Raw genomic sequence first — 22,407 nt, 5'->3', positions numbered from 1 at the left:
AAAAAAGAAATTATGCAAATGGTCGTCCTTATTTAATTTAAATCTTCAGCTGATATCCATCCACTTATTTTCCCAAATTACAGCACAGGCTAAATAATTCAGCACTCTTCTTCTCTTTCCTCACACCAGAAGTGTTGTATCTGAAGTTCCCAGAGTTGCAGTTACTTTGGCACACCGTATGTGGTATTGCTATGAACATTAAGCAGTAGAAGTAACAGTGAAAGATGGACATGATTTCGAGTCATATTGGATAAAACATTAAGTCCATTTTGTAAATTTTAGTTACGTAGGAGTCAGAAAAGAGGAAAAACACTTTTCGAGGCTTCAAAATGGCACCTTGGTGTCTATCTTTTATACTGTCGATAGATATTATAGGTGTTTTGCCTGTAAATGACTAGTGGGTGAGCAAAGTGACGTATTTAACTAAAACAAACTCTTAGGTTTTTCCAAAGAAAAGTGGACATTACCCTTATATTGGCCAAAAGAAAAGTTGAATCCAGTTGCTGCTCCTCATTACTTGGATGTGTGTTTCAAACCAGTTCTTGGCATCTACGTCTGCGTATCTTTGAGCACTGCTCCGTGTTAAGTTGATTTTGACATTTTTCCAAACTAGTATTTTGCAATTGTCCTCTGAGTCAGTGTTTCCCATCCACTCTGCCGGCCCACATAGGTGTGGCGTGGAAGATTATCTGGCTCCACCTGATTAATACCCTAAGCGACCGGCGTGAGTAACGGGCAGAACAATTACATTATCCTCCCCTAGAGGGCGGTACAACTACCTGCTCTAATTAAATGGGTTGCCAACCGCCAGTAAAACAGTAGAAGACGCAGAAGAAATTACATCATAGTCATGCTGTGAGTGAGACAACGAAGCCCGTAATAGCAATGGATAAATATTTGAAAAGAAAAAGTAGTCAATCTGACCTGGGTCCTAGAAAAAATACAGACTGGGGAAAAATTATCAGTACGCTTTTTGTGACATTTTTGTTTGATGGTGTGCCGTGTGATTTTTCTAGTGTGAAATATGTGCCGTGGCTCCAAAAGGTTGGGAAACACTGCCCTGAGTAATTTAACTAAAGCTTTCACCACACCACCAGGGGGCAGGATTACCAGAGGGCGTGGCGTGCGTTTTTCCACTCTTGCCTTCTGTTTTTGATTGTTTTCTGTGATTTTATTCTTCTTTGTGTGTGCTGACATTTACCTCGTTTTCTTAAGAGGCTTTGCCTTTTGTCAGGCTACAATTCTAAGCAGAAATAGTGCTTAATGAATTACAAGGGTAAATACTTTACTGCGTTCTCTTGTGGTATAAACTGGTATTACATGAAAGCGCAGCACAACCCTACTTCATCTTCAATCTTCATATCTTGTCAACACAATACACAGATAAATGGATCATATATTCATGGAAGCTGTTTCTTCACATTTAATTACACATAACAATTAAACTATATTACACTCATGAATTTACAATAAGCACTTTAAAAATACTTTTTAAGTGCATTATTTTAGTCAACCCTTCTGAGACTTTATCTGTGAAATAGTTCACTGTTTGTTTGTTTTTTATCCATTGTTGAGGATCAGGGGATCCAAAAGTGAGATGTTCCTTATGCTCACCTTGGCCATTTTGATGCATCAGCGATATATACTGAGAGAAACCTGAGAGTTTTTTATTTTCTGGGTATCATTATTTTTCGGCTCACTGCTGTGCCGCCTTCTCAGAATATGCCAAGTATTTCATACGCATTGCAGTGCTATCTGTAACGTCGTGTTTGAATAGGGCCATTACTAAACATTTACATAACAGAGACCATGTTTTAAGGACCAAAATGCTTTACTTTCACAGACAGATAAAGGCCATTTTTCCTACAGACTTCTTGTCTTATAGGTGCTAAGAGAGAGCATTAGAGACTGTTATGGACTGAATAAATAGCTGTAATTAGGACTTGCTGTAGTGTTTTTCTAACAAAGGGATAAAAGAGAGAAATGAAGCTACTGTGTAGTAAGATAGAGGCAAGAAAAACCTTTTGTGGCATTTATAAAGCTGTGCTAAGCCTCAAAAAGTGCAAAGGTGGAAGAAGTCCTCAGGAAAAGGTGTCATTTGGGAGTGGTGTGTGTGCGTGTGGGGGGGGGGGACGACTGCAGGCTCCTCTTATCAAAATGCATCAGCGGCACCATGAATCTACAAAAACATGTCGCGCTCTGAAGTGCACCCTCAAAAGCTAGTCATTTGGTCTTTGAGATTCATGAGCAAACAAGCCGACAGGAGCTCAGGGATATTTTTTTCCATGCTCTTGAGATCTCTACATACAAATATCTGAAGGTTTGCATCCTATGAGTATACACCCTTTTGACGATACAGAAAAGCAAGGCCCTTGTAATGTTTTTGCAGGGATACGTCAGAGCTGCCTGCCACATTCGCCTCCAACAAGCTGCTCTGCTGCAATGAGAGATGTGACGTCATCCAGGAAGTGGAATCATTATTTTATTTCTGAGCCATAATATCCAACATAGCATACACATTCATTCCAAGTCTGCTTTGCATTGAGAAGCTGTTGTTTTTCTGCTGAGAAACATTCGTCAGTTCCATTAAAACGCAGTCACTTATTTGTTGAGTTAATTGCAGATGCCATAAATGTGAGATTAAAACAGCTAGATGATAGTTAGAGAATCTTTCCACTGAAATCAATGCTGCCATTACGGTATTTAATCGAGTCATTTGCAAAAGCAGGCCTTGTGTTACGGGGTGGCAGTCACACCTCAAGGCAATGTTTGGAAAGTGCACTGGCAAGTTGCTGCTTTCTGAAAAATATCTTACAAACAATGCACACAAACTTGACTGATGTTAAACTCCTGATTTCTCTCTGTGCAGGTAATGGGTATGTCTGGTTCAGACGTTCTCTTTAATGTAAAGAAAAAAGTAGGAGGCAGTGAGCAACATTGCAGGCAGAAAAATGGGACTGTTTGTCATCAGCCAAAAAGAGTTCAGTCATTATTTTATGACCTTTATTTTGAGGTCCATATTTTTATTCGTAGACTCTAGCAGGGGCAGCACAATGGTGTGCTGCTTAGATCCGAGAGAAGAAAAACTCCCTAAAATCAAGGATTTAGAGCAGACTGAAGTCTGAGCTTTACTTCAACATATCCCGATCTCATCATCATTAGAAACTATGCCCATCGTTAATATGAGCATACACAGCTGAATTAGTTTACATGTAACATATCCTTGGATTATATTTCTTATTATGTGACAGTAGCACTGGGTCAGATTTCTGACTACTCTATAGCTGCAAAACATACACAAATTAGATCAGGCTGTTTGTTTTAGTGTGTGAATTGGTACTCCTCTAGTATATCTTCAGTTACCGCATGTTACCCACGAGTCAACATTGGCCATGGTCTCCTCTTTTATAGTCTCCGAACAAGTCTGCTTGTAAGGTTTTCTTAAAAGCCACATCTAAACAGGAAAGGTCAGCTGTCTGCACTTATTCTGTCTGCTTCAGCAAATAGAAAACTTTTTTTTTACCCAGATGGACATGCTCACTAACCCGTGTTTTAGCACCGGCTCAGTCCCGGCAGAATCTGTTACTTCTTGTTCTGTTGACTTTTTATGCTGTCTGTAACACCACAATATGCCTCGTTTGTCAACATGAAAGTTTAAAGGAGACAGAGTAAGTAATCCCTGTAACCCCAAAGCTCAGGCTTTAGACAGTTTTCAGACAGAGCCTCTGTTTCAGACAGTTCTGATCTACCTTTTAGGTCAGTGAGAGGGGATATTCCTAATATGGTCATCTCAGGAAAACCGGTCTGGCCAGGTGCACAGAATTCCCACCCATTTGTTGTTCAAACTCTCTGTTAATAAGGGACAGGAAGAAAACTTGCTTAAAGAGAGGGGATTGGGAGCTAAAAGGATGGATGAACTTGGGGTTATTTTGAATCGTGAATCATGCAGACCTACTCTGGTAGAGTCCAGAGTCTCCCCTTTAATATACATTAACGAAAAAAGAACATCTGACTTTTTCTACAGTAACAGAAATTCTTCTCTGTCTGCATCAACGCAAAATTCTCTCTCCCTTATCTGTCTAGCTGCTGATAACACCAGCGTGTTTGCAGAAAGTCATCGTGCCGTTACTTTGAAATACTAGGAGCAATATTACTGCTCATAGATTAGGGATCAGTCTATGCCATGTGCTTCCTGAGAGTTTGCTATTGTACACATGCAAGTGTGCACAGCCTTCTGTGGAAGGAAACCATTATTTGACTATGAAAAGAAGAGTTTGAGCTCATGTGCAAGTTGGTGGATTCAGATTTCAACCACGTGCATCTCTGTCTTCATTTCTTTCAGGTGTACCAGTATATGCACGAAACAATTACAGTGAATGGCTGTCCAGAGTATCAGGCCAGGGCCACGGCTAAGGTAAGAACTGTGTTGGAAATTTGGCTCAGCAATAAAATCATAATATATAATTACTGAAAGCTGTAACTAATGACTCGGGAGCTGTCTTTTAATCACTTTACCCAGTGATTTCATTCTCATCATTTCATTTCATTTGGCCAAAGCTGCCTGAAATCAGCAAACTACATCCTTTGATAATGGCCCTCATTAAGAGTGTGTGGGTCATCAAGCAATGACACACGAGTGCCAGTTTTCCAAGAATAAAACCAAAGCGTCGCTGTTAGTCTCATCTGCTAAAAGACTGTCTAACAGATTCACATTTATGACATTTCATTTCTTTATCTATTGAGAGAGAGCACACACATAAAAGGCAAACAAGTTTGTGTTTACACGGGATGGGAACAACTAACATATTTTACATCCTTTTTTTCAAACCATTTTCTTTAACTTCAAGTTTACACGTATATTTGACCACAGACAAAATGTGCAGATGGACAGGCAACTAGCTGTAGACCAGAGTTATCTCATTGATATAAATTACGAACATTTTATTAATTTGTTTGTTTGGAAAGGTCTAAGATTCTTCTTTAACCTGATATACACTGACTGGCTACTTTGTTAGGTGCTCATTAATGAAAACATCTAATCAGCCAATCATGGCAACAACTTGGTGTGCTTAGGCATGCTCTAAGCCACCTGCTGCAGTCCAAACAGAGCATCAGAATAGAGACAAAAAGTGATTTAAGTGAGTTTGAAAGTGACATGGTTGTTTTTGATCTGAGCAGTTCATGAACTGCCGAGCTACTGGGATTTTCCCACAAAATCACCCCTCAGGTTTACGGAAAACAGTCCAAAAAAGGGAACGAGAAAAATCCAGTAAGCAGCAGTTCTCTGGGACAAAATGCCTTGTTGATGCCAAAGGTCAGGGGAGAATAGCCAGACTGCTTCAAGCTGACAGGAAAGCAACAGTAACTCAAATACAACAAAAGTATTCAAGTATCTTCCCTTCTATCAATGATTCAGGCTGCTGGTGGTGGTGGAGAATGGTGTGGGGCATATTTAGCACAATTTGGGCCCTGTGGTACCAACTAAACACTGAATAAATGAGTTCATTGTACTCAAACGGCCTCCACACTCACCAGATCTCAATCCAAAAGATGTGATGGATGTGACGCAATTGGAGATTCTCACCCTGGATGCGCAGCCGATAAATCTTTATCTGCAACGGCGTGATGCTATCACGTCAATATGGAACAAAATCGCTGAGCAATGTTTCCAGCACCTTGTTGAATCTTTGCAATGAAGACAAAACAGGAGTTTGCATTTCAAGGTAGAGGTGTCAAAAGGTTGAAAATACTGTTGGTCAAAATGCTGTTAGTCAGTTTTTAAATTGCGATTTAAGAACTGACACTATGTTCATGTAGGAAAAAGGTATATGTTAAGGCGTTGTATATGGAGAGTGTTGGCAGTGCTCACCTCAAAAATAATTTGCAGTATAATTAGAGCTGGGCGATATGAGATTTTTTCATATCACGATATGTTTTTTTCATTTCAGGCGATAACGATATCTATCACGATATAAGCCAAATAACTATATTTGTAAGATTTAAATGTGCCGTTGCTCACAAGTAAAATGTGAAATAATCAGCAGCTTGTTTTTATTTAAATATTTATTTCCCATAATAAGTTCAACAGGGTAGATGTACTTAAGGAACATGAGACTTTTTCAGATAAATAAAGGCAAATATTGCAAACTACACAAAAGGCAGCCGCTAAAGCGTTTAAGTTTCAAAATAGAACAAACAAAACAGACTAAATTGTCAATTCCACTTAGAAACAAAATATTAATTCTAAAAATAAATCTTAGTTTGTTTTACAGAAGAACAGACAAAACTGACTAACTTTTGTCAATATCAAATAAACTGAGAACTAAAAGGAAATTCTCAATCTCTCCTTGTTGTATAGCTTAGCTTTTCAAACTGTTTTAACAGTTACTTTAGTCTGACAAAAGCCGAATGACGAATTAGCGCTTCCAGTCAGAGACTGAGGCTACGTCCACACGTACACGGGTATTTTTGAAAACTGAGATTTTCCGTTTTCGTTTTAAAAAATAATCCCGTCCACACATAAAGGCAGAAATGAAGGAAAACGCTGCTATGAACATGCCAAAGCAGCAGGTGGAGCTAGATTCCTAACCGTGCAGAAATGTTGGCCAATCAGAAGTCTAGAAGCCTCGGTGGGAAAAAGTAAACAAAGCTGGGGCATAGAAGCAGAACCGAGTCGTATGTGTGGACGGACAGTAACTGTGTGTATATGTAAGCATTTAAACACTGCAGAGAGTAGAATTAACAGTAACAGTATTGTAGAAATTCATTTCACCGAAACAATAACGTGGCGCACAGTGTGACGCATGCACCAGTTTATTGTATTTCCAGACTTGCTTTCGGCACATTTACAGTGCACGCTACTCTGTTTTTTTTTGTCAGACTTGAAATAGCCGAAATACCTTCACACTACGGAACTTCTATGGCTCTTCCGTTCGACAATCTCTCCGGCGTTGGAACCATCATCTGTTTTCTCTTCGGTCACGCTCGGTTGATTTTTCTAGTCGGCACACTCATGTCCTCCATTACGCGCTGGCTCCATTACCCGCTGGCTGCTTCCCAAACAAACACACGTGCGACTTGGCACTTGTGCTGTACGTAACAAGTCACGCGACGTGACGCTGCGGCTGTGATTGGTTCGGCTCTGCGCTACTTAATTTGGCTGACCTTTTTTTTTTTTCTTTTTTTTAAGAGTACAAGAGCGGCAAGGTCTATCGCGATAGCTTAATTTCTCTATCGAGTAAAAGTTATATCGCGATACATATCGTTATCGTTCTATCGCCCAGCTCTAAGTATAATCGATCATTTCTGCGTAGGGACTGTCAGAAGGTGGTGCTGGTGTATTTAAGCGGCTGCTGTAGAGTTGTTGTTTGAGGGAAAATAGCACGACTCATAAGGTCAAACAAAGTTGGAATCAATACTGTCAGAGTACACTTTACCAGAAGAAAGACAGGCATTACAGACTAGAACGAGCTAAATGTTTATCTCAAAGGCTGAAGTAGAAGCTCTTCATCCTTGACTCAACAGTCATCAGTTACTTAATGTCTTTCATTCGAGCTGTAAATCGGTCTTTAATTATGTCTAATAGTCCTCAAGACTCTTCCAATCAGCAGCTGCTGGATTCTCTTCAACTCATTCAACTTATTTCTCTTATGGAAACACAGTTGTCTTGACTTTACCTTCTGAATGTTTGCATTCACGAGCTTTCATTTATTTACAATTCAGCACTCAGAACAAACAGAGATTTTGATTGAGAGGTCATAAATGTCATGGATGCAAGTTAATTGTTAAAAAAACCCCATCTTTTTTATGCTTTGGTTTATCCCACCTGATTATTTAAGATGTCCAACGATTTTTTTTCTTCTGCTGGCTATTTAGAAAAGGTCCCATCCATATCACAGGTGAAAGAGGTGCACTGCGTGAGTGGAATAAGCAGATTGTGGTATTCAAAAGAGATGAGCTTGACCCGCTTGACTGAAGCAGGACGTTTCATCAGCACATCACAAGCAAGAGACACAAGCTTTCATGAAAGAAGATAAAGAGAGGGAGAGATTGCCTGATTTAAAGTGCAGAGGAGGAAGAGAAGGGTGGGATGCGATGAGGAGCACTCATAGAGCATGTCCTTCATTGGTTCAGTGTAGAGTCCACTCCTCTCATCGCCGCGAGTGGGTGGAGGACGAGAACAGAAAAGGATGACATAAACAAAGGGATACAAGTCTTTGTGTATGAACACAGAGAGGCTTCAAACAATGAGAGCTGCTTGCCAGTCCTTTTCTCATTTTGTTTGGCTCCACTAACGCTACACCTCCAGAATAGTCCTGCAGAGTTTGGTAAAATACAATTCAATATCTGTTAAAAGGAATCACTCAATATTTTAAGAATTACATCTTTTAAAATGAAAGGATTATGTCTGCTATAGCTGGAATGCTCTCATGAGAGGAAAACCAGGCTATTGGGGGCCCCCAATTTTACAGTGACAGGGGTCTCCAACTTAAATGAGCTGTAGGCTACTGCTGGCACTGTCATCTCATGTGAGGGCCACTTTAGTGTTCAATGAGTACAAAACAAACATGAAAACACCCACAAATGTTTCAGAAAATGTAGTGTTGAATTTTTAATATTATATAACAAGACAAAACTGCAAATGTGAACGCAATTTTTTAACTAACTGAAGCCTTTCATTGAACTACAAACTGGTACTCACTTTCTGGCCCGACATGTGGCATCACAGTTTTGTTCGTATTTAACAAAATAAAAATGCAGACATAAGTGTGCACATTAGTTTTTGACTGCTAGCGAAAATTGTTTTTTTTTACAAATAACTCTCACTGAACTAACACAGCCAATCCCTCAATATGTTTGTACTTTCTGCTCATATTGGCTTCGTATTAAGTCATTTTTTGCTTTTTAAAGAACTTATTTTAACATTGCACTCAACAACAAACAAATCCTCCCTAACAAAAAAGTAACTTCACGGGCCAAATTGCATTCTATTTCTTCACGTCAGTATAGCAAGTAGGGGTGACGTGGGCCGCAAGTGGCCCTGGGGCTACGAGTTTGAGACCCCTGATTTAAACAGACTTCCATAAATAGACTGTACAGAGCATTAAAGATATCCTATCATCCCCCAAGTGGAGCTAGGTGTGGCTGTAGAAGGGGTTACAAAGGGGTGCCTCTTCTAGCTGCTTCTAGTATAATCTTCTTTTGTGTTTGTGGCTCATGTAAACTGCAGGGAGACCTCAGGGAGACTAGCCATGTGACTGAAGTGGAAAGTAACTGAAATACAGTCTTTTGGTGTGGTACAGCAAAAGACACCAAACAGTTTGGTGAACAAAGTGAAATAAACTAAGGAAAAAAAAGAGAAACTTCACTAGAGTAGCTATTACTGCTAAGCTATTCAGATACATTTAGGGAGTAAAGAGCGAACTTTTTCAGGTCTCTTATGTAGTCAGCAGTTGTCTGGACCGTGAATTCCTGTTCCATTCATTGGTAATTATTTTCAAATCTGTTGAATTTAAGGAAATTGAAACCAGACTGAAATTGTCAGTGTGGTTTTAACATATGCAACCCCTCTTTTATTTTCTAAAAGAAGCATTTATCAACATGCAACCAGCGCCTCCTTAAGGATGATCCTTCACTTCCGTTTATTCCATTACGGTAATAACATCCTCGATTTAGCGTCTTAACGTGCCAGAGCTGCCAGGAGTTCACAACAAATTTTCTTCCATTGCATTCAGTCTTGTGCCATTTCACTCACTTTCTCTACATGGAAGCTGTCGGTAGTGGTGCAAGGCAATAATTTCCTTTTCCAATAATTTCCTTAAATATAAAATGTGATGTTGGTTAAAATGTCTGATCCTTGAGAAAGTTCCCCATACTCCCAATAGGCCCTTTAAGGCTTTCCAGTCTAATCTTGTAGTCGTCTGACTCCATAGGTTTCTCGTCTAAATTGTGGCAAGAGTAGGTGTATTTCCCAACCTGTCAAAATATTTTTAAACAGGATGCACTAAATATGACACATTTTTAAACAAACTCTGTTCAGGATTTTATTTTTTCTTCTCTCAGAGGGAAGGATTCTCTGTCAACAAAGACAATCGTGTCATCTTCTGAAGTATCCTGAAGTTTCTCGAGTGGGTTCCATTGTCTGATCTTAAAAATAACATCTCATTAATGATTAGAAGAGATGTTATTTTTAAGTCTTTTTCTATGTCCCTTTTTTCTCTTAAGAACAAAGCATTTCAAACTCTCTCCCTCACACATTTAAAAGTTACTTCTTCTAAATCTGTAATAAAAATGCACAAATTCATTGGGCAATTAAGCACACAGCTAAGGGTTTGAAGTGGCTTAGCTGTGGGGATCTTCCCAACTGGGAACACTGGATATTTTTGAAAGTGCTTTACTCCCTGCAGAGATATCCACAAGGACCACAATTGCACATAATCAGCATCAACATATGGGGAAAGACATTCATACTGTATTGCAGTGAGAATGAACTGCAACAGTGATGAAATACATGACAGAGTTTCGGTTTATCTCGAGTGCTTTAGTTGGTGAGAGAAAAATCTGCAGACATCCAAGATTTGAGTTTCACTTGAACAACTCAATTCACTTTGATCGCATTGTTAATTTAATCAATTCAGCCTCTAATATCTGGCCCGAGGTTTTTATTACTGATCTTAAAGGAGGCGGAGATTATCAGAGCAGCCGGGGGGGGGGGGGGAAGCAAAAAAAACAGGGAGGTGATGCTAAAATGACTTTAAATACTTTAAGCCAGACTTTTACAGTGTTGTGTGTCTACCGAGTATCCTCCAGCAAGTGTTTCATTTAAAATGCCCCCCGTGCGTGAGAGGCACCGGCCATCTGCCAGATTGTTTTTCATTCACAGAAAGCCCGATAAAGTTGTGAAGGTCGATGAGCTGCGAGGCCCGGGTGGCGACGGTATGCATGCTGAGGAGCTGCTGCTTATTTTAACAGCAGGCCAGGGAGGGTGAGTGGGAGCAGCAGAAGAAGAAAGGTGAAGGACAGAGCGAGAGAAGGAAGGAGAAGGGGGGAGTTGTCATAATGCAATAAGCAGATTAATAGGCAGCGGGAGGGGAGAGAGAAATGAGGAGTAATAAATGTGGATCTGAAGATGCATATGAATATGGAAGAGATTGCAGATGCGGGGATGATGCCTGGAGGGAGCCTCAAAGACCTCCAGTTGCCAAGCTCCTCGTCTGCTGCTGGGAATTTCGATTCACATCTGCAAAATCAAAACAGAACTCACCCCACCCGTACTTTCTTATCCTTCCTTTCCCCCATCTCGCACACCATAAATGATGCTGACTTGACAGCGAGGAACCTGTGGCATCGCATCTGTGGATCTTTGGGCACAGGCTCTCTGTTCACCTGCCACGAGCTTTCCCAGCTCGGCTAACAAGCTCCTCGGTGCTTTGTTCTAAATGTACAAGGAGTGTGCAGCTTGGCTTGTGATTCAAAGGACCTTCACCCAGCTGGAAGGGATACACAGGGTGGAAGTGAGATGTGTTAATCCGTGTGCTTGGAAAGACCAGAGAACTTCTCATGTGGAGTCTAAATCCCAAGCCCAGACCAAATCCTGACGCTTTGTTACGGCCGTCGTCGCTTAAATGAGAAGGTGCGTCAGAGGTTCGCGAGCAGCTTTGCAGTCTCTTTGTAATACTTCTAAAATGTGTTCTTCCTTTGATTTTATTTTCACACTACAGAAGAGAATGAGAAGCTAGTGTAAGCTGCAGAGCTTTCAAAAAGAATTGCTGATTTGATTGAAGATGTGGTTTGCAAAAGCTGCAAATCAGATTTCAGACGAATATCTTTGCGCCGTCTATAATGAGGGCACTATTTAAGAAGCTGCTGTGTGCCTCTGCCTTCTTTCTCATCTTGGTTATGTTTTTCTCTCCACTGTTTAACTAAAAGGAGAAGAAATAACTCACTTCTTGCCCTAATACTTGATTTACTCATAGAATGAGACATTTACTAAAGTTTTTTTGCATTTCTTGGGAAACTGACCTGGCACAGTTCAGGCATTCGCTCCACTTTTTTAATGTGCACTAATATCTTTAATATCATACGCATAATGCGGAACATTAGATTGTATATAAAAGGACTGGTATTACGCTGCGAATGTAATTATTCATTGTGAAATAATAATACAATAATGTGCCATCAAATCTCTTGTAGTAATTTTAGATATATCGTACTCCCCTTCAAATGGTTCACAATGGTTTGGTCCACACCTGTACTTTTCAGAGGTGAATGTAAAATAAAGGATGTGTGAGAGACCTTGTTCTTTAGAATAAAACTTATTTATGATTTCTCGTGAGTTCCCCTTAGGTGCTTCTTGGTCTCCCCCCCTCATTAAAAAATCCTGGAAACTCCTTTTGCTTTAAGGCACTTTCACATTTTAGAACCTAAGGCTACATCTATCATTTTTGTACAGTCTATGATTAACCCATGGATATTTGCATATTGCATAATATATATAATATTACTTTTTTGCACACACAAAGTTGAACCTTGTATTAAATCTTGTGTGTCAAAAAAATATACGTAGAAGTGTATTTTTGTCAGAATTCATGTCTAATTAACCGTCTAATTCATTGGAATAACTAATAAGCCCTTTACCTTTTTTTCTCTTCCTTCAGGCCACAGTTGCGGCCTTCGCAGCCAGTGAAGGTCACTCTCACCCGCGGGTGGTGGAGCTACCGAAGACGGACGAAGGGCTGGGCTTCAATGTGATGGGCGGCAAAGAGCAAAACTCACCTATCTATATCTCCCGCATCATTCCTGGAGGCGTAGCTGAGAGGCATGGCGGCTTAAAGCGAGGGGACCAGCTCCTGTCTGTGAATGGAGTGGTGGGTCTCGCCAGACTAACGTTCTGATCCAGCATGTGGGAAAAGAAGATCAATGGATTGAAAGTAGAGTGTAGATAAGCTTGTCGACCCCTGTTTAAGCTGGTTTCCAAAAATATATTTTTAGCAGCTTCCTGCCATGTATATGATTTCTAGTTTGATATGTGAGTCAACAATCACAGGAGTTATTGAGGTCGCAAGGTTGCATGTTGTGAATAAGTAGCAGAAATTTCTTCAGCTGCTGGAGAGATATGAGCATCATACACTGTAAGCTAAGCCTTCTCATTTCACTTGATTGTGAGGTAATAATAGTGGAGAAAATATTCTTTTTTTTCTTTGAAGGGTTACTATTTTTAAAAATATATATATATTAAAATCAGCCCCCTTTAATATTCTACTCTTTCCGCGGCTCTGAAACCCCTGCAGAGTGTAGAGGGAGAGCACCACGAGAAAGCGGTGGAGCTACTGAAGGCAGCCAAGGACAGCGTGAAGCTGGTGGTTCGCTACACCCCCAAAGTGCTGGAGGAGATGGAGGCCCGCTTCGAGAAGCTGCGTACGGCCCGGCGGCGTCAGCAGCAGCAGCTCCTCATGCAGCAGCAGCAACAGCAGAATCTGGCCTCTCAGCAGAACCACATGTCGTAGGTGAGGCGCTTCATTGCTTTAAGGGTGAGGGGTGGGGGGAGGTGGATGCCAACAAAGGAAAAGGAAACACTACCTCTGAGAACTTTACTTTAAAAAGTTGTGTTTATGCATGTTGATGAAGATTACGGAAGGAAATTGTCCCGCTGGAAAGAACTGAAATGTAACAGAATGAGGAGTGTTGCAGCCTAGGTTGAGGTCGAAACGCCACTAATAGCGCGTCAGGATCGCCAAGCTCATCATTCGGGCACAATGCCATCAACTTTGCTTTGAATATAAATCCACAATACAGTAGTTGGTCCACCAACTGGACTTCATTTAGAGTTAAAGTGAAAAGCTACCAAATACAATTTCAACACATAGAATAAACTGCAGATCTTTTACCTGGTTAATTTGTAATGAAATAACAAAGTAACAGGCCTCACCTGGCCATGACTCTGCATTTAAGATGCAACTGACACACCATGAAAAGGATTTTAAATCAAATAGAGGCAAAGTTATAAAAACTAAAACTAAAAAATAATAAATGTACCATTCTCTATAAACTTCTGGACCCTCTGTTGACCTGTTTCAACATATTTTTTTTTTAAACTGTGGCAGAGTTTAGGATCAAAAGTATGTGCTGTTTTTTTGGACTTGCAGGCACTAAAAGAAATCAAAGGTGGGTAGGGAATGCAGATGTGCACAGAGAGTACACCTTTTATCATTTCCTGTATGAGCATAAGCAGAGCCTCAGGCTTGGGCCTCCCAGCTGTTCTTGTTTCAAGGTGACCGAGCTTTTATTGTCGCAAAATCTTTCTAGATGAATTATTCATCTTTCCAGACATCATACTTTTACTCGAAATAGTTTTTACCACGATTTGCTTCATTCCTTGGTTGTTGGCTTCATTTATATATTTATTTAATGTCAAGTATATAATAAAAACTTTCTGCTGAATGTTCTGGTGCAAGAAAGTTAAAACATTTTGCAGATAAACAATAAAAGAATTGAGATGGAGAACTGAATTTTATTCACCGTACTCTGTTTTGCCCATGTAAGCACATCTTTCAGCTTGTGTGCAGGTATAGCAGACATATACATCCCAGCACAGAGTCGAAAAGCTCAGTAGTATATTTTGCAAACTGAGCAGCCAGTATCCTCTGTGCAAACATTACTGATTCTTCTTCTGTGCTGCCAGTGATTCTGTTGTAAGGGTTGTAAATTATTCAAGCTTAAACCGATTACATCTGTGGTTCATGCTCTGCAGGTACGCAGGTGCAGCCTGGAGTGTTGTTACTTGTAAGCTAAAGCTGGATGGAGGCTCTACCCCTGACTCGCTTTAGATCATTTTTTCTTACGGTGCCAAATTAGAAGAAGGCTGTGCACTGCCAAGCAAACTAAAGCTCACTCTTGCCTGCTGTAGTGAAAAACACTCAATTTAAAATCAAAAAGAAAGTGCAGACACTATTCAGACCATGAAACCAAGTCATATCATGCGGTCCCTATTTTTGCCCAAACGTCTCAAATTATTTGCCTGACGTGTTAGAGGCATGTGTCCAAGATCTCTTTGGCTTTGATGCTAAATCCCCCAAGCATATCTCTTGTCCTGGACTTGGCACACCACAGCCTGGAATGGTTCTTAGGAGCTTGTAACAGCGTGTTGTGGTGGAGCCACAGAAAGCGAACTGAGCAGGGATCATGTTATATCAATTCCGGCATGCTGACCGCAGTGATCTGCTTTGGGATCCAAGAAGCTACTGACCAAGTGACAAGAGTGCATTATAAGCCATTCTGTCACATTTTCTGAGTTTCTCTGCTCTCTGTTAACCAGCATAAACTGTATGTAAAGGTCAGAGCCAGATGTAAGTTAAAGAGATGCATTCATAAGTGATACTGGTGCACCTCCTCATCACACACACACACACATATATATATATATATATATATATATATATATTAGGGGTGCAACGATACACAAAATTCACGGTTCGGTTCGGTTCGATACTTTGGTGTCACGGTTCGATATTTTTTCGATACAAAAAAATGTTCATGCCTTTTTAATTTGTCATTTATTAAAATTATAAATATATATTTTAACTCAAAAGTACAGTTTTTAAATTTAACCCTAACCCTTGATTCTTTTTACTGAATCGAGTTTTAATGAGTCACTCACCAAAGTGAATTGTGTTTTTTTGAGTCATTTGATTCACTGAGTCAGTTGACCAGAGAGTGCAAAAAATTTACATTTTCACTTAAACTTAATTTGTTTCTCTTTTCATGTAAATCCTGCTGCTAAATAATTTCCCCCAGGGATCAATAAAGTATTCTGATTCTGATTCTGATTCTGATAAGATGAATGATTCTCAAAGAAAACAACTATTTTATAGAACAAAAAAGAGCAAAAACATTTCTAAAATTAAGCAATTTCCTATCAAAATTGCTTAATAAACATTTATTTTGTTTATTTTTATTTTATTAGTATTTTCCTTAAATGTGTCAAATATATATTTTCTCATCTAAATGTCCACTGAGCTGTGAGCCAGGGGGCGGTAATGCGCCTTAACATTGGTTGCCAACCAAGAAGAAGAAGAAGCTGTGAGCTAGGAGGGAGGGGTTAGTGAGTCCTGAGTGATTCGCTTACGATTCAGCACAGGAGGGAGGGGGTGAGTAGATCAAATGTACTGTTAGCATGTTAGCAGAGCGATGCTACTGTGAACCTGATGTGAGCTTCTACTCAGGGTTTTTTCTTCCAGTTCAGAGCAGAAATTTTTTTCTTAAGATACCAGATGTTGTGTTTTTCTCCACAATTTTAATTATAAGCTAGAAATATTGCTGCTAACAGCAACAGGGATGAGTCAGTGAGTCAGTTGAGGTTGTGAATCATGATTCAGGAGTCAGTAAAGTGATTCTCGAGTATTGAATCGCGATTGATGCGCGAATCATGAACGAATCGTTCATGATTCACGGCTGCCCCTTGCTGAGCCTGGTTCTGGTGGAGGTTGCTTCCTGTTAAAAGGGAGTTTTTTCTTCCTTCTGTCACTAAGTGCTTGCTCATTGCTAATTGCTGGGGTTTTCTCTCTATTATTGTAGGGTCTTTACCTTACAATATACTGAGGGGACTGTAGTTGTGATTTGTTGCTAAATAAATTGAACTGAAGTGAATTGAATCTATCCTGTAACTTCAGTTAAATTTAACACAAAAAAAACTCATCTCCAATCTTCTCCTCACCAAAAAATATCCTCCCTCTGTGTTTTTAATTTCAGAGTGTAGATCAAAATTAAGCCCTCTGATATCATCTTTGTCACAATCCGTCTGCAATTATGAGAACATTTTGATTAAAACCCATCCGTTTGAGTTTAACATAAAAATCTGAGAGGTGTGTCTTTTGAAGAAAAAAAAAATCCCTGCTTTGTCCCTTGTCATTTTAGTCAAATGTTTGGATTGCCAAACTAGCGAGATCCCTCTATTCTGGCATGAAAAGAGCCTCGGGATACCTCCAGAACATCTTAAGGAGGTGGATGGGTAAAGGGAGGTCTGGGCATGTCTGCAAACTGGATAAGGAGCAAAAACTGGATTGACAAATGCATTGGGATGGATGGATGGATGGATGGACCCTAAAAGTATATGGTGTCATACTGGGTTGTTTTTTTTTTTTAAGATTAAATGTTTGTCTTGTTGCTAATTTATCCTTTTACCACACCATGTGACATTTTTCAGAAAACAGAAAAAAATTAAACTCAGCATGACTTCATTTAGTGCAGCTGTGTTTCACGGCATTGCTCTCAGCCTGTTTTTCTTGTCTTTGTGATCTCCAGGCTGTTCCAAAAGAAGAAGAAGTGAAGAAGTGTGTGGATCTTTAAGGCCATCTGTTTGTGTTGAGGATCCCAAAGGCGTCTCTCCATCATGGAGCAAAACTGACCGAAAGTAGAAGACTCTTTCACTCTCTCCCTTCCAGTGTACCACCGATTACTGAGCAAAAACGAAGAGAGCGTTTGTCCTGAATTTGGTGCTTCGAAAAACAAGTATGAGGGAGGCTAACACTGAAAGTTTTGACTTTATAGTCCCTTTTCTAGGTTCTACACCCCAGTCGTGACTTGAATACTCCCTTTCTTGTGTTTGTAGTTTGGTTTATTTTATCCACTTGGTTTGCTTTCATCCATTTTGCAGTGGATCCTTCGCCATTTTTCCATAGATATCATTTGTACAGTGGTGTTTCTATTGATTCCTCTACTGGTGCTTGTGTCTCTGTATGAAAGACCATTGATTTCCTTTTTCTGTGTCCTGTTTTTGATGAACTCTTTTTTACCTTCTATATTGTAGCAAGAAAAGATTTTGTATCTCGTAGGTTTAGCAATAACACACTTTTGTTTTGTTTTTTTTGTTTTTACATTTTAAAATGAAATTCATCACCGTACATATACAGAGTTTAGGTGCAAATGTAAATCACCGTAAAGCAAATTGCATCTTATTCACTGTAAGGCAGCTCCTGAGTCCAAATCGGTCTTCGGTGCCATTTAAAGAGATTTACAGACGGCGCATAGAGTTAATGTGCAATAACTGCGATTCATAAAAAGAACTTATAAGCTACTCCCAACTGAAATTAATCTAGAAAATATATGTTACAAGGAGGTTCACTTTAATCCTCAGAAATCTTAAATGTTCCCGACAGATTACCAGAATGTCATCACTTTTGATTTTAACAGAATTAAATGAATATTATTTTTCCAGATCTGTCTATTTTATAGTTTACGAGATCAGAGATTTAACACAAAGTTTTAATGTTCATTTAAAATATTATGTATTCTTTCTATGATGTGCAGATTGTTTAAAATCTATTCATTGCATTATGGCTAAATACTAGCACATAGTTCACGTGGATGTGTTACCTGCATTTTGTGTTATGAGTGGAGTGTTTTGGTTTGGTTTTTTTTCCCCAGTGGATCTGTGAGAGAAATCATTTTCTTTGTCACCCAAGTAGCTGAACTCCAGAGTCAAAGTGGTAATCTGCCAAATCTGTGTTTACGTTGTCTCCATCTTTGGTGAGCTTCTTGTTGTGGTTTTCTGATCCGTCGTTCCCAGAGATGACTTATTTATAAGTCTTTTTAACTCTTTTTTTTTTTTGTTTGTTTACTGTTGATTTTCTTTACATTTTCAGTAGCTGGCTTTTACTCTTTTATTTATCCCAGGCATTAAACATCACTTCCTCAATGCGAGACTCTGTAAACACCTGTATGCTGAAAGCAGCTGGCATAAAAGCTGATGATGTTACAGAGATTTTATTTAAAACTGCAGTGAGTGATGATTTCATCGGCTTTAACCCCTAAGCCCAAATGAACAGCAGCCTACATTAATGTGTCCCACACTGCCACATTTGACTATTTCCCAAAAAAACTGTTTCCTCTAAGGTCTACTTAATGTCAAAATATTGTGATTAGGTGACCTTAATGTCCAGGTTTTATATGATTTACAACCATTTCTGACTCTCACAGTACATCTTAATAAGACAGATCCCTTTTTGTACCTTTAATTTATCGGTACTCTTTCTTAATTGACTTGCATTTTTGAAGCGAATGGTCCTGTATTTAACGTAAAGATAAAAAAAAAATAGATAACAAACTCTTGATATGCAATTGTTATACATACTATATTTGTATAAATAAATCTATGTGCTTGTGTACAGTGATGAACTTGTGCAGTTTTCCTTTGTATCGCATGCATGCATTTTATGGTATTCTAGCACATTGGCCCAATTCCAGTCTGGGTCCTAAAAACTTCACAATTATGGCTGTTGAAGGGTCTCTTTACTTCTGTCAGGGGTGGCCAACTCCAGGCCTCAAGGGCCGATGTCCTGCAGGTTTTAGATGTGTCCTTGATCCAACACAGCTGATTTAAATGGCTCTATTACCTCCTCAACATGTTTTGAAGTTCTCCAGAGGCCTGGTAATGAACTAATCATTTGATTCAGGTGTGCTGACCCAGGGCGATATCTAAAACCTGCAGGACAGCGGTCCTTGAGGCCTGGAGTTGGACACGCTTGACTTAAGGGGAAGAGTAGAATTTTAGCTGCAGCTTTGGGGCGACTGATTTCTTTAACAGACACGTGTACTTTTGATTTATACCACTACCAATTGATCTATTAAGATCATAAATATCACTTACATAACAATATACCTATTCAGTTTAATGTAGCAGACCCTCCACAGTGAAAGTGTGTCAGGGTTGGGTTGGGACTGGACCTCATTATTCAAGTGTCTGTGAGCACCAGAGAGAGGGTTTTTTGTTTTTTTTATAAAGTATTTTATAGATGTGTATCAGATATATATTTAGATTCTTTGATTAGGTTTTATGGAAGCCGTTTTTAACCTCTTCAATCATGCATTTAGGCCCTATGTGGAAATAATTTTAGCTTTGCTGCTACCCTTGTGCTATATTTGCAGTTTAAGGTGAAGCTGGTAAACTGACCCAAATGCAAACCACCACAGGGGCAGACAGGCAGGATCTAAAGTGAAAAGCAATTTCAGTGCTGCATAAGAGGTATCTTCAGTAAAGTTCAGTAAAGGATTCCATAAAACTATGAAAGAGAGACAAAAAGAAGGAGCAGGATCATGAACTCACAAACACACAGAGACAAATTGCTTTAGACACACACACACAGAGGACAACCTGGGCTCAGGTGTAAACAGTTAGAGCAGGCAGATGATTAAATGTGGGAATCAAGACAAAGACGGGAAGTAAAACACACAAGATACACAAAACAAGAAATACTGTCAAAATAATACAGATCCTCCTCCCTGTGCCAAAGAGCTCAAACTCTTAACAACACCAGACACCATGACGCACCTGCTTGTGTGTTGAAAGGGGGAATTATGATGTGATGCAAAAACGTGCTTCGTTCTTTAACGTAATCATACACCAACAGCCTTGTTTTTCCCCTTTCTCTGTAGATTAGGAAGAGTAATGCAAGAATGAATTTGCAAACTGATGCAAATTGTCACTGGGTAGCTCAAATACCTCCAATAGAGGTGAAAATGCACTCATGTAACTTCACAGTATTTTAGTTTGTCAAAATTGAATTGCAAAAGCATAATAGCTGAGATATTCCCATAGATGCCAGCAACAATTATTAATCAAAAGTCCAGCTTATATCACCATTGGCTGGAAGTTTATGATTCAACTTCACTTATGTATGTAGACAGAGATTTTAAAAGAGAACAGGGATAGGAGAAAAATAAAACTGTAGGATTTTCTGGTACGTCCTGAAAAAATGTTGCTGTATTGCTTGATTTCACTTATCAGTTGTACTCCTCATTATAGCTGTTAGGAGCGAGTACTTGTGAGTTGTGAAATGGCTCATAAACACTTCAGCAAGGTGAAATTTCACTTCCATTCTGTCTGAACACACCACCTGAAAGAGCTGTTTCTGCTTTACACCTTGTTGGTTTGTCAGACCAGCAAAGGCACCGCCAACCTCTTCGATTCCAAGCTAGCAACTGCTTTGCAGTCTGCAGTGGATCTATATTGTAGAGGTTTACACATTTATTAAAGAGGTAAAAGAAAATCACCTGTTCAGTCTTGGGTGGAAGCACAAATCCCTTTGGGATTGTGTAGGTCTGGTTAAAAATGTGCCAAATTAAAAAAATTACCATTACAATAGTATGAGGGAGCAAAGATGCTGTTAGAAAGATGTGATTCAGTTTAAAACAATGCTTTTTAAATAAAAGTTATTTTTCAATGCTTGAAAAATCACTGCCCAAATATGTGCCCACAGCTGTTTTAACATGTCAAAGCTTCCTTTTATAAGGACTTTGGTGTTATAAATGAAAATCCAATGCGCAAGAGCTGAATAATTAACCCAGACTCCAGTTCCCCTACTGGCAACTTGAGAGTCAATCCCCATAGACTGCCATGTTATAGTGCCAAGTTTACAGCATAATAAAGCATGTTTGCAGTCTGGTGCAAAACAGTTTTGGCCTATACTGTCCAGCTATTTTCATAAGAAAGGAGGTGAATTGTTTTATAAAGCATCCACTAGGATAGTTGAGTCCAAATTTGATATTTGAGTCATTAAACTCTCATCACTGTGTGTGTGTGTTCCTGTCTAGCTATCTTTGTGAGGACTGAAATCTGCATTCTACAGTCACTTGTGAGGACACACTCACCGGTCCTTACAAGTTTGAAGGCCTTTTTGAGGCTCAAAATGTGGTTTTAGTGTCAGGGTTACAATTAGGTTATGGTTAGGGTCAGGGTTAGGCATTTATTTTTAATGGTTAGGGTTAGGGTAAGGGGCTAGGGAAACCATTATGTCAATGAAGGTCCTCACTAAGATAGCTGAACGGGGTTGTGTGTGTGTGTGTGTGTGTGTGTGTGTGTGTGTGTGTGTGTGTGTGTGTGTGTGTGTGTGTGTGTGTGGCGGGAATGTCTTCTTCTAATCTTATGGCTTGTTGTGCAATGCTACCATCTCAGACATTTGTGCTTCAGTTTTAGTGAGTACAGTTCTAGTGTGTTAGTAGGAATGTAGGTTGAGACAACAACAAAAAAACAACGCCACAGTCAGTCAATGTTTCCAGAACCAACAGGTGACATCACAGTGGCCATTTCCACCTTTTATACTGTCTCTGGTAAAAACACTGCCCGGTTTGCTGGATTGAGGGTGCCCAGGAGCAACTGCATTTAAGGTTACAGACACCAAAACAGCCTGTTTGAAGCAGAATAAAAAAACAGGAATAGAAAATTTGGAGACACATTAGATAGACATAGGCCTTTGAATACTGCAGTCTTTTCAGTAACTGGTTGCTGAGTGTAACCTTTGATTTGGAGACAAAAGTTACATCAGGTGCCTACTCGATTACAGCAGCACGGGTCTGATTGCCTTTCAGTGATCGAAGTGCAGCTGCTAAAAGGTGATTACACCTTGTGTCCTGAGT

The 22,407-nt window shown here is 39.6% G+C and overlaps 1 protein-coding gene across 2 annotated transcripts in view; it reads left to right on the top strand.

The window, feature by feature from the left end:
• Window positions 1-19,166, top strand: part of lin7a (lin-7 homolog A (C. elegans)) — a 51,356-nt gene extending 32,190 nt beyond the window's left edge. The window contains exons 3-6 of one of the 2 annotated variants that reach the window (XM_086269034.1): window positions 4,343-4,414; window positions 12,657-12,866; window positions 13,290-13,501; window positions 17,299-19,166. In XM_086269034.1, coding sequence (XP_086125160.1) covers window positions 4,343-4,414; window positions 12,657-12,866; window positions 13,290-13,501; window positions 17,299-17,323 — 519 coding nt within the window. In that variant the 3' untranslated portion in view covers window positions 17,324-19,166. Of the gene's footprint in view, window positions 1-4,342; window positions 4,415-12,656; window positions 12,867-13,289; window positions 13,506-17,298 lie in introns of both variants that reach the window. The other variant, XM_086269035.1, reaches the window with a different exon arrangement.
• The last annotated feature ends 3,241 nt before the right edge of the window (window positions 19,167-22,407 follow it).

The sequence above is a fragment of the Aulonocara sp. 'chitande type north' Nkhata Bay genome, linkage group LG17, assembly GCF_057382095.1.
Source record: "Aulonocara sp. 'chitande type north' Nkhata Bay isolate Kocher_YH1m ecotype deep benthic linkage group LG17, A_spYH_male_GT1.1, whole genome shotgun sequence".
Lineage (NCBI taxonomy): Eukaryota > Metazoa > Chordata > Actinopteri > Cichliformes > Cichlidae > Aulonocara > Aulonocara sp. 'chitande type north' Nkhata Bay.
Note: the sequence above shows the minus strand (reverse complement) of the source record. Positions and strands in the feature narration are given on the sequence as shown.